Consider the following 15,330-nt stretch of genomic DNA (forward strand, 5'->3'; position numbering starts at 1 on the left):
ACTTTCAATTACATAATAAGGTACTTAATTCTCATATATGTTCCTATCCTTGGTCCCCTAAGAGTTCTTGGCCATAAAACTCATAGGTAATAGTCTGCTTATTAGGATCGAGCTCGTTCCTATATAGGATTTGTCAGGTTTACTTTCCCCAACACTCTCACAGACTTATTCCCCTTAACTTTTTATCCAGAGCTGTCCCAAGTGATATAAGACTTTCTTATAACTTTCAATCATCTTAAACTTTCATAACTTTCATAATGTATCTCACATATCTCTTTAAAATTATACAATTTATCCATAATTCTTACAAAATATGTGTAGCATAACAGATCATATTTGCTTTTCCATAAATAGTGCCAACTCACAATTTGACATTCACAAATATCATAGCAAATAAATAAATAAATAAGTAAATAATTAAATGAAACCTTAAAATTCATGATCCTTTCCTTAAAAGGATAAATTTTTCATTATTTTATTTTTACTACGTTAATTGCTATATAACTTCAATAGACTTGAATTTTTTATATATTGAAGCCATGTTTGTCTATTTCTAACCTAATTGGTCCCATTCAGTTTTGACAACTACAGCTCAAGATTTTTGCTTTCTACTATGACCTGTCCTGTGATTAGCCAAAATAGCACTCAAAAATGTTAAAATCTACCAAAATTCGAATTCTAAGTGTATGACTGTGAAATTCATGTAATTTTAAAGTTAAGAAATCAAAATTTAATATCCAGAAAGTTTTATTTCATTTGGTCAAATAGAATTCAAGTTATAAGGTTCTAAAGTTGGTTATTATAGGTTGCTCTGTTTTTTACTCAATAGCACTAGGGGTAACTTCAGAAAAATTCTGGGAACTTGTCAAAATGAATTGGACCGTGAAATTTTTATGGTATAAACTAATATATCTTAGCTTTTTAAAAAATTTTGTTTCACTTTAATCCAAGTTATGTGGAACGAGTTATGTCTTACGCAAGCTTAACTGCCCAAAATCAAAATCTGAAACTTAACCCAAACTTCAAAAATTCATAACTAATTCTATACTAATCCAATTGCTTAATAATTTATATGTATAGAAAGCTCTGAATGTCTAGTTTAAGTTAAAAATATTTTAATAATATTTAAACTGTAAATAATTGGTTAACATAGTGTATTTGTACGGGAACCCTAGAAAATTCTATTTTCAGACTTGCTGTTTTCTTTCTCTTCTTTGTTTTTTTACTTGATCTACCTTCAAACTAATCCAAACCACCATAAATCCAACTATACATCATAAAAAAAATACCACATATATCATGTATTAAAAGATTTAAAACATAAAATAGATGGGCACACACATCCATATAAACATATCAATATAGATAGAACCATACCTCCTTTGAGCACCAATTTGATTCCAAAGATATTTCTAAGTTGCAAGTGTAGGTGAGCTTGATAGAAAAGCTTATGGAGGTAAGAAAAGGAGAAAGATGGAGAAGAGAACAAGGGAGAGAAGTGATGAATTTATAAAGAGATAAGGGAAAGTAAAATATCTAAGTAGTCATGATGAATGAAGTTACTTGATAAATTTTGATTGGTTCATAAATTTTGTGGTTTCACATGAGCTATAAGGTGGATTATGAACCATTGGATCAAGGTGTAATAGATGATTTTTCTACCGTTAGATCTAGGACAAATAATATTATTTTATTTTAATAATTTAAATTACTGAAACTATACCGGTCTTTCTATTAAGAAGAAATTCTACTATAAATTTTTAATTCTAGTCTATCTAATTAATATAGATTTGAATTCTAATAAATATTTAATTAATCTCTTATTAACTTTATTCATGTAAATTAATTGAGAAAATTAATTAATAACATAAAACAGACATTTAAAATTTTAAACGTTACATCTTTCATAATATAAACTGTATTTTAGAAGTGTAGAATCCTTATTTTCAAATATTTTTAACAATAAAGTTTACTAACATACTAGCACATAATTAAATCCTTAAATGACACTTATACATAAAGATTGGATTTATCTTTTTTTTTTCAATAAATATTAAGAATAAATAGATTAAAAAATAAATTCCATATTTAACGAGCACATAAATTAAATAATAAAAAATATTCCAACTTAATAAGTTATTTTAAATTTGAAAATATAACTATCTTTCTTTAATAAAATATAATTATATTAAAACTTAACAGAAAGTGCTTTATCGTTTATAATAATTCTACCAGAACCTGAATGGAAGAAAAAGAAAATTATATTGTCTCCAGCGTTTTATTTTTTGTCAACTACTGTATGCAATTACAAGTATGTTTAAAATATAATTTTATTAAGTGTTTATTTAATATTATAAAATTTATAAATTTTAAAAATTCTTATAAATTATAATAAAAATAGTAAAATAAATTAAAAATATTATAAAATTTCTAATTACTATATTAAATATTTTAGTTTTATTTTATTTGTTTTGAACAAATAGAGATTTTACTGGGATAAGATCAAAAGGAAGAAGACCCAGCATTGTTCATGTTAAGTGGGCTAAAAGGCCCAAAACAAGTAAGGGCACAACCGTAATTTCTCTTACAACAGAGAAATTAGGGTTTTTCCCGAGTCTTTTGCCCCACCCTCTTCTCCTCTACCTATTTAACCCCTCAATTTTCTGCTTGCCTCAGTCACCGCTCCAATTTATCTCCAGTGACTACTTCAGAACACTCTCAATATCAAAATTTCTCTCCTTTTCTACTTTGAATTCTTCTTTTAACTTTTCAATTGTGAGGCAGTGATGACGAATTTAATATACCATCAAACTTTGAAAGCTAAATTGAGCTTGTTGATGCCATCGATTCTTTCTGAGCCTTTTCTTTTCAATTTTTAATTTGGGTATTTTCGAATTTGTTGGCAAAAGGCAACAAATTAGAGTCTCTGATTCGCCTATTCCATGGCGCTTTCAGTGCTGTACGTTGCCGATAACGATTTGGATCTGAGATTCTGGCATTGGCCATTGTTTTTCTCCAGGCTTATGCATTCAGATGTTCCTACATTTTTTCTTCAATATTTATGTATATTTTTTATTTGAAGGGTTGATGGTGAAATAATAATTTCTTGTTCTCTCTTTCGAGTGAAAATTGATTTTTTTGTTCTGATATTCGTTTTCCATTGGCAGATTAATCGTTGGATGGTTGAATCAATATTTTTGAGAAAAAGCAATAAATTTTGTTCAACCATAACGAAATTGAAGCTTGCGGCGGTGTTTTTTATTCCACTCATGAATTACCGCTCACCAATTAATTTAAGTGTTTTTAATAAAAATATACGTTTTAATTTTTGTTTATGATTTATATTAAGTTTGAAATATATTTTGATCAGCTTTTATATAAGCAAACTATTCTATACAATTGTTTATTATGTGCAAACATAACAAAACAAAACAAAATTAAATTAAGATTTTAAAACATTTTATTCTCCTAACAAAAGAGTGAACAATTAGAAAGAGATAATTATTTTTCTTTTTTCAGACTAAGCTTCATGAAAATAATCCGCTCCTTGTTTTAAAAAAAAGTGAAAAAGACTAAATAGAATAAAAAATGAACTATAGAAAATATATTATAAAGAAACTTTAAAGTAATATAAATATAAAAATGTGACTTAAGGATTTTATTATTTTTTGCTTAATGCATGTTTATTTTATTTTTGGAAATATTCATTTTATGTCTTAAAATGCAATGTCATGGATTTCACATCCAGTTAAATTGAACTGAATATAGTTAAGTTGTTGAAAAAAAAAAAAGGATGATTGTTTATAAAGTTTAGTCTTTGAAAAAAATAAAAAAGGATAGATTGTCTATAAAGTTAAGTCTTTAAAAAAAGTAAGGATGATTGTTGTGAATGTTAAAACTTATAAAACATGTTTACCAAGTAAATGTTTCTATGTTAAAATCTCTTGTTATAAAACATGTTTACCAACTAATTGACAAAGAATGGTGTAAAAGCTTTGGGTCATATTTTGATGAAACCTTTGTTCTCAATATCTTATGTATAACATTTCATTCTAAAAAGGGTGCTGGTGTTATTAGGAAAGAGAGAAAAATGTTCTGGCTAGAGTAAATAAGCCAATGAGCCACTAATGATTAAAGATCTTGGAAAGAGGCTAAGAACAAATCTTGGAAAAATAAAGAAGTAACTACTCAAATGTTGAACTGAAATATTTTTTGGATCAAGAAAGACAAAAATGAGAAGAAATTACCATAAAACAAATGGGTTATTCAGATTTGACTATGAGTTATCATAGAATTTTATATTAATCCTTAACACATTATGACTATTTGAACGAAATTAATAAAAAATTCTTTCATAATCTTAACGTCAAGTTTGGTCAATTTCTTAGGGGTGATTTCTACCGGAAGGTTGTATTAGATTTAAAATTACCTTTAAAGTCAATTCTTGATGGTCTGATTTCGGTTGAGCAGTGTCATTGGCTTATTTACTCCAACTATAGCCTTTTTTTCCCAATTTATTCCGACTATAGTCTTTTTTCCCATTTCTAAAAACATCAACATCCCTTTTTAGAATGAAATGCTTAGCAACTAGGGTGCTAGTTCACACCATACTATGTGCATAAGATCAACAATTGAGACTCAATCCTTTAAGCAAGGATAAGACTATATGTCACATTTTAATCATCAACCAATGTGAACATCTCAAGAATTGTACAGAAATATCACTGCAAAGCACAAAATCACAATTGGAGTATTTTATTAAGTACTTAGTAGGCATGTTTTACAACAAAGATAGGTTTAACATAAACCCATTCACAAAAATTACTTTTTTTTTTCAACCTAAACATTATATTTCTATTTGTACAAAACATTCAATTCATCGTATAGCGGAACCCATAACACAGCATTTTAGGGCACATGAAATGAGCCTTTCCAAAAACAAAGTAAACATGTATTAAGCCAAAGAATGAGTGAAAGGTGAGAAGGTGATTGCTAGTGGATTATTGAAAATAAATGAAGATGGAGGGGGTTGTGTGAAAGACCCAAAGAAGTGTAGGAGATGGAGATAGGTGCTTTACCAGTTTTTGAAAGAGTGAGTTTTTTCTTTTAAAAAAAAATAAAAGAATTATTTCTTCTTTTTAAAAAAAAATTGGTCTCATAATTTCTTATTCAAGCAAAAGAATTTTCACTTCTAGAGACTCAAGCGAAAGTATTTTTATTTGAGCATAAATAAGATATAACAATAAAAATGTTAAAATTTAAGAATTACAAATTTGGATTAAACTTCATAATCTATATTCTCTTTCTTATTCTAATAATTTAATATAGAGAAATCTCTCCTATAAAAACAAATGCATATATATATATATATATATATATATTCTTATAGTAATTCTTCGCATATAAATTTCTAAGAGTATTCTTTGAATATAAATATACAATCAACCTAGTTGTTCATGTCCGCAACAAACATACTGAATTGAATTATTATTTCGTTTGTGAATGAGTTTTACTCGGGCATCTTGTCACACACCACTTCTCTCCACATGACCAAGTTGTTGACCTCTTCACTAAACTTATGTCAAAGCCTACTCTTGTGTATTTTCAAGCATCAGCCTAGTTCAAGGAAAGGTATTAATAGTATCCAATTCTCCTTGGACAAAAATTGTAAAACCTATTAGACAAATAAGGAAACTCAAGATTAATGGAAAGTCATTGAACTTCAATTACAGCAAATCGAATAAACCATATTAATAGTATCACAAAATAAGAAAACTTGATAACAAATCACCTATGTTAAGGGTCTATCAATCATAAGTTACACAATACATCTCTCTTCCCTTAAAATTGTTGTATAACATCTCCCATAAATTTCTCTTACCACTCTTGTGTTATGTATGTTTATGTTTCTAGTTAATAAAATAATCCCTTTCTCTTTTTTTGCTTTTCCTATAAACCCAAATAACATATACTATACAATGATTTTAATTTTTTTTTTCAACCACACTAGGTCAACAAAATCATCTTTATCCTTAAAGTGATACATTAGACCTTATCAAAGAATTTGTTTATCATGAATTACAAATAGATTAAGTATTCATATCAAACATTCTCAAATTTAATTATTCTTAAAGTAATATATTGAAAGTTAACTTAAGTCTATAAATACCAATCAACATCTTCATATTAGATTATTGCAATTTACTAACACATTATTCTTCTTTTCCCAAATCCACTTGTTTAGCATGTCATTGTCCCAATATTTAACCAATTAACATTTTTTGTTTGATAAAGTAATGTTAAGTGGATGACTACAGAAATATAAAGTATGTACCAACATCAAATTTAAAATTTAAAGCATAATAGAAAGGAAAATTTATCCAATGAATTAAGTATTTATAAAATAATTACACAACTAGCTATTGCTAAATTATAGCCAATAAGCTATCGTACCTTGAATAAGAAGATGTAACCTCCTATCTTGACATCTTACTCTTATATTGTCTAATCTATTGTGATTTTAAGTGTCTTACCAGCTACTTGAAAAAAAAAATAGGCTCTAATTTTACTTTTTTACATTGTGTATATGAATGATAAATCCCAAGAGTTTTACACAAGGTGCCATATTTAAGGTTAGGCACAAGAAACACAACAACAAATACAAGATAAATGTATTTCTAAACTAGTCATCGACTTTGGCTTGGCCAATAATCTAGCTTAGGTAGATATCTATTATTCCATTGAATTCCCTCAACATTACCATTTGATTTGTTATGGTACATTTTGAGATGTCCAATCTTATTTTGTCCAAAATATTAGAATTTTTATTTGTAAATAAAAAAATGATTAGCAACTAATACTTAAGAATATTCATAAAAGTCATGAAATAAAGTGGAATCATGACATGAAATAGAAACATTCCTTTAAACTTGACAAATATACTAATGGGTCTCATGCTAATTAACTTGTGCAAGGTAGTCGAAGGGTGAGCAATATGGATAACCATCTTATAGTAGGCCAAAAACTTTGCCTACATCGTGATAGCTGAGTCAAATCTCCTCTCCCTTAACATATATGTAGAGTTAACATAAATCTAAACACTTGACTAGTTTTAAGTACATCCTCCTATCAAGTTTATACATTTCACATGGAGAAATACTCCAAATCCCATTTGTATGACTGCGTTTCATTGCTCTTATGTCAATATCTTTCAAATGTTTATAAATGATTCAATAAAACATTGACTATGGAATACAACTTCTACATATGCATTCCAAATTTTTAATTAAACCATCAACCATATAACCTCACTATAAATGATAAAGGAAAAAAGTTTGACGAATACACCCATCAATAAAACATTGACTATGGAATACAACTTCTACATATGCATTCCAAATTTTTAATTAAACCATCAACCATATAACCTCACTATAAATGATAAAGGAAAAAAGTTTGATGAATACACCCATTGTAACACCTTATTTTCAATATTCATTAAATAATAATTTCACAATTTCGGGATAATAAAAGTTTCATTTCAAATAAAGTTCTTAACGTTTCATCAAATAATTCAAAATAAGAAAAAAGGGTTACAATTTTCATCAAGCACTACTACAGGACCTTTTTTAAATACATTATTTTCAAATTTATATCCTAGTTTTATAGCAGTTCCATCCACTCCTTTTACTGAATCTGGTGCTAATCGTCTTGGTTACTTGAAAAATGAATGTAAGGGTGAGTACTCTACGCTACCAAAACACAATCAAATATAGAGTCTCACCTCCAGCACATTTCCAATACCTTAAACAAACACAATCACAGGCAACATTTCACATCCATAAGTACAAAACACAAATCCATGCATACGCACACCAGCTACACTTACTATAGCACTGTGATGACAGATTTATAGCATGAATGGTCGCCGGTTACCCCCGCCTCACGGATACCACGTGGGTAGTCACGGGTCGCTCAGCAAAGGTAATGGTCAGAGGTCTAGTCAGGAAGAGAGTGTGTGGCCCGTGGTGCACCCGTTCCACAGTCGATGTCACCACCACTGCCTCTTCCCCAAGGTATTTCTACTGTCCTCATCTTCCACACCCCCAGTATATCGCTGAACCATTCACAGCATATTACAACAGCGCTAACATGCCCATTCACACATATATTTCATTCACGCATGCAATAATTATGCTTACAAACGGCACACAGCCTACATTGTATTCAAATACACGACACTAGGCCCACATTCATTTATGTTACACGGTTGTCCAGTCCACATTTGTACACAATATTCATTCTATCATGCAACATCTAGCATATAATTCACAATTCTCAATCAATTTTCATTCTCTACGTATTTTCTACCTTCTAACTCAACCACAACTCCATATTCAATCAATTACACATAAAAAGAGTATGGTAGAGTCCCTCCTTACCTTGGATTGAAGACTCACACGCTAAATCCACCAAGAAGTGTTTCTCCTCACGAATTTCGTCCTAAACACATGGAGAAACTCCATGAGAACCCAAAGAAACTATGAAAACAGAGAAAGGGGATGAAAAATCGAAACCTTAACCATTAAAACTCACCTCCAAGTGTCCTCCACACGAATTTAACCTTAAATCAAGCTCCCAAACGGCTTGGAGGCAATTAATCGGTGGAATAGGGCTTTGGGGAATGAGAGAATTGAAGGGAGAGGGAGAAATAACTCTCCCCGAACCCTAACCCCCTTTAAATCCTTTTATGGTCACGACACTCTCGCTACAACGAGACTTCATTGTAGCAATACGTCCTCTCGTTACAGCGAAAAAACTAGAGAAAATTGCACTCTGGTTTTTGCAGACTCTCGCTACAACGAGACTGCACCTAGAAATGCACCCCAAACTGTTACTTTCTCGCTATAGCGAGACGTCTCTCACTATAGCGAAAAAGTGACAGTTTCAGTCCTTCCTCACAGGACCCTCTCGTTACAGCGAGAATCCTCTCGCTACAGCGAGATCCTCGCTGTAGCGAGAACAACCCAGTATCTTGCCTTATACTTAGGCGCTTAGCCTATTTCAGTCCAACCAGTCATGCATACACCCATCTACATATATATATATATATATATATATATAATAATAATAATAATAATAATAATAATAATTAATATTACCAAAATTCAGGACATTACACCTATTGCTAGATTTCTTCTTGTTTTGTTCAATACAAACATTCCTAGATTTCTTTTTGCTATTTTCAATGCAAACCTTCTCAAATTTCTTCTTGTGGTGCTTCTTTGATTGTTGATAGATCTCAACACTTTTAGAGATTTTTAAATTACCACAACTTTCATCACTATAGCTATGCTAATTTATATTAAATATGTTAGTATTTAATCAATGACTGAGAGCTTCAATGACTCAACGACAAATAGTGGGAGCTCAACTTTCACTATCGAAGCATTATCACTAGCTTGGGAGAGGGAGTCTAAGAGTACGTGACTTTTAGAGAATGGGTTAAGTGAAAAGAAATAATTTTCAACTACCTTGAGGGAGTGCAAGTTTGACAAGCTTGAGAGTGTATTAGATTTAAGAGGAAGAAGCAAATATGTCTCAAAGATTGGAAGAAAAACACACAATGTAGATGAAAAAAATAAAGTTTTAGGATATACTGTAATGCGTTTGTGCCTATTTCTCCACATATACACCAACTACAATATAATTTAGTGTTTGTATATAAACAACTAATTTATGTGTTAAAATAATATAGTTGATTCAATCAGAAAGAGGTGGTAAAACAATGTTATTTTGTGAATTAAGTTTTATTCAATGAAATTAGAAAAGTTTTTTTAAACTTTTTAATTCAAACTTTAAAATTAGATTCGAACATATGAATCTGATAAAAAAATTAACTTGAATTTGTTAAGAAAATTTTAGATAAACAAAGACAAAAATGTTTTAAATTAATTAAAATTTCAAATTTTAAATTCAAATATAAGAGATTTAAATAGGTTATTATTAACACTCATTTAATTTTTACCTCATATAAAAAGTTATTTTATTACTAAATAATTACAAATAATTAAATAATTTTTTAAATAATTTTTATAAAAAATTAAAAGACTAAATTACTAGAATAAAAAAATAATTAAAATAATTATATTTTTTATAAATGTAAATTTTATTCTAAAATTACATTTGACATTAAATGATGTAGTTGGAAGTTTTTAATTTAATGACACTAATAAACAAAAAATAGAAAAAAATTATTAATTAATACATTTTAAATTTATTTTTATATTTTATATTTAAGGCTAAAAAATACTTATTTTATTCCTTATAAAAAGTATCGAAGAGAGTAATAATTATTCTAAATTAATGACTATAAATTACATTTACAAATTATAGTTCCTATGACCCGAATTTTTTATCCGGTTAAATAAAGTTTAGTTTCAAATAAGCACCTAAAGTAAATTAACACTATTTAATATAAAAATGAATAAAAATAAAAATAATAAAAAACAAGTTGGTAAAGACAAGTGTGCATTAACTTTGGGATATCTGAGCTGAGTACTATTAAGTACAGTCAACGAGGTTCTATATCTAGCAAAGAAGGAACGAAGCTCCTGCACTGGATCTTGTAAGTAGCAGCATATACATTTAATGTTCAATACACCAACTTATTCATATTGATTCTGCTGAACTGACACAAAACTTGTTTTTCTCTTTCATTTCTTTTTTTGGTTTCAGACTCGGATTCATTCTCACAATCCTTTGTGTGCCATCACTATTGTTATTGTATTACTTGAATTGTTAACTTTTGTTTCATTACAATACCCTTATAAAATGGTAACAATGTTTTTCCCTTTAATTTTTACACGAGCTTTATTTGTGCTACAAGGTGTTCAGGTGCTACCAAGGTAACATGGAAATGCAGTGTGCAATAAAAAAAGATGTCACTGAAGTAATTTTCCTTTTTTCGTTTCTTGTCCCCTCTTTTGGTTATGGTTATTTGGCAGTTAGAAATAAATGATACACCTTTTTCTTGCTTTGTGTAGCTAATTGGAAACACTCCAATGATGTATCTAAACAAAGTTGTGGAAGGTTGTGTGGCCCGCATTGCTGCCAAGTTGGAATCAATGGAACCCTGCTCAAGTGTCAAAGACAGGTGTAGTGTAAAAGAGTTTACTGTTTTAATTTGTCATAAACATTGAGACATTGTTTCTTTTCTGATATTTGACGTGTCTGAAATTTTCCTGTAACATCATTGTAAAATAGGAATAGATGTTACTGAAGTGAATTTTCTTTTCATGGGTGCAGTGATTTTTATTCGTGTTTTATGTGAAATGCTAACGAGGTGGATACACTGTTCTTTTGGTTTACCTTACTAACATTAGGACTATATATGTAAGAAAGAAGAAATTCTAACTGTTATTTGGAATACAGGATAGCATGGAGTATGATCAAGGATGCTGAGGACAAGGGTCTCATTACACCAGGGAAGGTTGGTAATAGAACTCTTGTCTTGAGGCACCAGTGATTTTGTATATGAATGATACAATTTGTTAATTTACCCTTTTTCCCCCATTAAAGAAATCATGTTTATTCAAATGGACCCTGTGTTTTCAAGTTCTGATTGTTTGGGTGTTTATTAAATGTGACATTATGTTTTTCATCTTTCTACGGTTTTGAACATGGTTAAGACTGTCCTTGTTGAGACTACTAGTGGAAACACTGGAATTGGGTTGGCATTCATTGCAGCACTTAAAGGTTACAGGCTAATCCTAGCAATGCCAGCTTCAATGAGTCTTGAGAGGAGAATTGTGCTCTCCGCGTTGGGAGCTGAGTTGCATCTCACTGATCCTGTTAAGGGCTTCAAAGGTAGTTTTCAAAAGGCTGAGGAACTACTGAGGGAGACCCCTGATGCTTTCATGCCTCATCAATTTGAAAATCCTGCAAACCCAAAGGTAAGTTATCTTGAGCATTGTGATGTAGTAAGGTGATGTTTTGATGACAATTTTGTTGCATTTTTGTAGATTCACTATGAAACCACTGGCCCTGAGATATGGAGAGATTCTGGAGGGAAAGTTGATGCACTTGTAGCAGGTATAGGAACTGGGGGTACAATAACAGGTGCAGGGAAATTCCTCAAGGAGAGAAACCCGGAAATAAAGGTTCCTTTTTGTGTGCCACATGCCTGTGGAGGGGAGAGACTAGAGAGTATAAATGCTTGTAATTAACTTAGATGCTAATGTTAAGTGTTTTTGTCAAGGTCCATGGAGTGGAACCATCTGAAAGTGCAGTCTTGAGTGGAGGAGAGCCAGGTAAGCAATCATTCTTCAGCAGAACTTTGAACTCTGTCTCTTGAAATTATCAAAATTTTCCTGCTTGTCACTTAGATTTTACTCTCATCCTGACTTTTTATGTCTGCTTTTCAATTGCTCTTTCAAATAGCAAGACAGTATCTTAGTTACTATTGCTAGAACACACAACCAAACAGTGCAATTGACTAATTCTCCCCCTCCCCTCTTTTTGATAAATGCAAAGCTTCCTTTATCAAGTTCACAATGGATGTGAAAAATGAGGTTAACGCACTAATGCCTACTGCCACTGACTTTCTATTTCCTAAAATTCTTTTGGTAACAACCATAGAGAGGGATGTGATATCGGGTTCATTGCATCTATCAAAACTAAAAATTATTATTTTTCAATTATGGTTAATTTTTAAGCCATTTATTGTTTTGTTTTCCCCTATTAACTTGAACTGCTTATATGAATTTCATTTGGCATTTTTTTCCTACTTTTTTTAGCATAAAGTCACTCAGTATTTTACTTTCAGACTGACATCTGAATGGCAATATACTAAACTGGAAATGTTGCATGTATATGTAAAAGGCAAGCACCTGATTCAGGGAATTGGTGCTGGAATTGTTCCTGCTGTGCTGGATGTTAATCTGCTTGATGAAATTATTCAGGTTACTTTCAAAATAGATATATCAAGATTTTTTAGCACTACTATACTGTTGAAAGTTGTGTAATATAGTGTAGGTGTCTAGGTGATATTTGTTTTATGAATGCTGTGATTCTTTTCGTTTTGATGTTTGTAAATTTGCAAATCATCACTGGGAAACCTTTCGTCCTTGCTCAGTAAAATGTGTCTAACCCTTTTTTCTTATTCAGATGTTTGGGGTCCTACAGAAATTCTTAACCCTTGGCATTGAAGTTGATTATTCTAAACAAGGCATCTTTATGTCATAAGGGAAAGATATTTTTTATTTACATAAAGAAACGGAAATTTAGAATGCAGTGCAGCTGGAGCACACATTGAATTTTACAATATCTCGAAGCTATACCTGAAAGAGGAATGCTTTTCAAAAAGGGTAGATATTTTATCCATGGAAGTATACATCAATGCTGATTATGCTGGGTCACTGTCAGTTATACTGTTATAGATAGGACTAAATGAATTCAACCTCTGGTAGCTGTAGTTTCATGGTGTTGGAACTTAGTAACTTGAAGGAGTAAGAAACAATACATTTGGATCACAGGCTGAGTTTCAAGGAATTTGTATTTCATAAAACAGAAGTTAGATAGCAGTTTGATTACTACTACATTGGTACCCTGATAACTTCTATTAGAGGATGTATTAACAGAAGGGATTAGAAGTTTCAGAACCTCACTTGCAAGATAGGAAATGTTCGATATCCATTCACTAGCCTGAGGGTGACTGCTGTGCGAGGTTTGATATTGATTATGGAGGTTCTGAAGTCTGAACTGTTTGTGCTGATTGTGTTATAGTACGTGTTGCATTAATGAAGAAATGGAAATTAGTGATCATAAGGAAATAGTTTAATTCCTCTTTACTGTTCTTGTATTTATTTTATATATATATATATATATATATATATATAAATGGGCTGTGAGTGCAAATCAATCAAACCTTCGCATTCTTTTTTTATCCCTTTCTCAAGTGTAGATGAGATTTAAATACATAATTTGCATATTTGATTCCATCATTTACATGTTCAAATGATGGTTACAGATCCTTATGATACATTTATCATAAACTCGCAAATACTTTTCTGGCACATTATGATTTTGGCTCTTGAATTTCTATCTTCTGTTGATTTTTTTTTTCAGGTATCAAGCGAGGAAGCTATAGAAACAGCCAAGCAGTTAGCCCTGAAAGAAGGTCTACTGGTATGATCACGGTTAATTATTATCCCTTTCTTTTGAAATTTAAGTCTCCATGTTATCTTTTTCTTTTGGTCATTATGTGCATAACTGTGCAACTTCAATGTTACTCAACTTGATCTATTTGTTTATGCTGACTGGGTAATTTGTTTTCCCTTGTTACAGGTAGGTATTTCATCTGGAGCCGCAGCTGCAGCAGCAATAAAATTAGGAAAGAGGCCAGAAAATACTGGGAAACTCATTGTTGTAGGCCTACCTACCTATCTACATATCCATAAGAGTTCTGCATTGATGTATTCATAATTATGATATTCTGTTTAGCATTCAATAAAAATACACCTACAACTTCATGTCATCAATAAAAATTCTTGTTTAGCAAAACACAAAACACAAAACACACTGTATGTTTATAATGCCACAGAAAATAGTTGAAGTCTCATGTGCATTGATGTGGTGATAAATAGTCATGTCACTGGTAGACAGATACATTGAAATAGTGTGTGATTGGTTTAATTTATTTTGAAGAAATAATCACTTATTTTTGCCGGCTTTCTTAGAGAGCTTTTAAAAAAATGAGCAATTATTTCTAATTTTCTGTAAGTTTAAGCATTTCCAAACATGCATGTAGAGTCATACATGTATGAGAAATCATCATTAATCAATCTCCTTATCATCATGGTTGCTGCAGGTGGTGTTCCCTAGTGCCGGAGAGCGTTACCTGTCTTCTCCTTTGTTTGATTCCATTAGACATGAGGCAGAGCAGATGACTTTTGATTAGGGACCTGTCACTAGACCTGCTGCTGGTTAAGAGCCTTTAGATTAACACATAAATTTTTATTTGCATAAGTCAGAAGTAAAGAGTTGTTCTTGTAATTCATCATTATAAGAACAAATTGAATTATAGTGGTAAAAGTTACATTAGACATCAGCACTAATAAGAAAAGTTTGTGCTAAAATTCCATTAGACATCAATACTTTTATCAACATTAATCAAAATTTTTTATTGCAATTTGAAATAGAAGTACTGCCACTGATATAAGGAGAAATTCTAGCACGTTACATCCCAACACATGATAACATCTCTAGTACTACTTTTGATTTTGAACTATCAGATAGAGATTATGTCCATTCATGTTTTGTCATATAGGC

General features: G+C 30.7%; 1 protein-coding gene and 1 non-coding gene across 3 annotated transcripts; both read left to right on the forward strand.

Moving 5' to 3' along the window:
* Positions 1-2,778: 2,778 nt before the first annotated feature.
* Positions 2,779-2,861, forward strand: LOC113856739. Its single transcript, XR_003502973.1, has one exon. It is a non-coding gene; the product is annotated as a small nucleolar RNA snoR116 (small nucleolar RNA).
* Positions 2,862-10,526: 7,665 nt separating this feature from the next.
* LOC113856658 (cysteine synthase-like) lies at positions 10,527-15,120 on the forward strand. 2 transcript variants are annotated; one of them, XM_027488601.1, is made up of 11 exons: positions 10,527-10,627; positions 10,889-10,951; positions 11,046-11,155; positions 11,434-11,491; positions 11,691-11,954; positions 12,024-12,161; positions 12,260-12,311; positions 12,883-12,962; positions 14,128-14,187; positions 14,347-14,427; positions 14,870-15,119. In XM_027488601.1, the coding sequence occupies exons 2-11, from the start codon at positions 10,913-10,915 to the stop codon at positions 14,957-14,959; spliced, it is 972 nt and encodes a 323-aa protein (XP_027344402.1). In that variant the 5' UTR covers positions 10,527-10,627; positions 10,889-10,912; the 3' UTR covers positions 14,960-15,119. The 2 variants fall into 2 exon arrangements, with proteins under 2 accessions (XP_027344402.1, XP_027344403.1); XM_027488602.1 differs by lacking the exon at positions 12,883-12,962 and having other exon boundaries at positions 14,870-15,120.
* Positions 15,121-15,330: the final 210 nt, after the last annotated feature.

The sequence above is a fragment of the Abrus precatorius genome, unplaced genomic scaffold (assembly GCF_003935025.1).
Source record: "Abrus precatorius isolate BTA unplaced genomic scaffold, Abrus_2018 Scaffold11, whole genome shotgun sequence".
In the NCBI taxonomy this organism is placed as follows: domain Eukaryota; kingdom Viridiplantae; phylum Streptophyta; class Magnoliopsida; order Fabales; family Fabaceae; genus Abrus; species Abrus precatorius.

Bases quoted from the DNA above. Each gene is read 5' to 3' on its own strand.
- LOC113856658 (XM_027488601.1), top strand. From the start codon at position 10,913: ATGGAAATGCAGTGTGCAATAAAAAAAGATGTCACTGAA. The intron at 11,156-11,433 runs GTGTAGTGTAAA...TTTGGAATACAG, and splicing joins TGCTCAAGTGTCAAAGACAG to GATAGCATGGAGTATGATCA. The intron at 14,188-14,346 runs GTATGATCACGG...CCCTTGTTACAG, and splicing joins CCCTGAAAGAAGGTCTACTG to GTAGGTATTTCATCTGGAGC.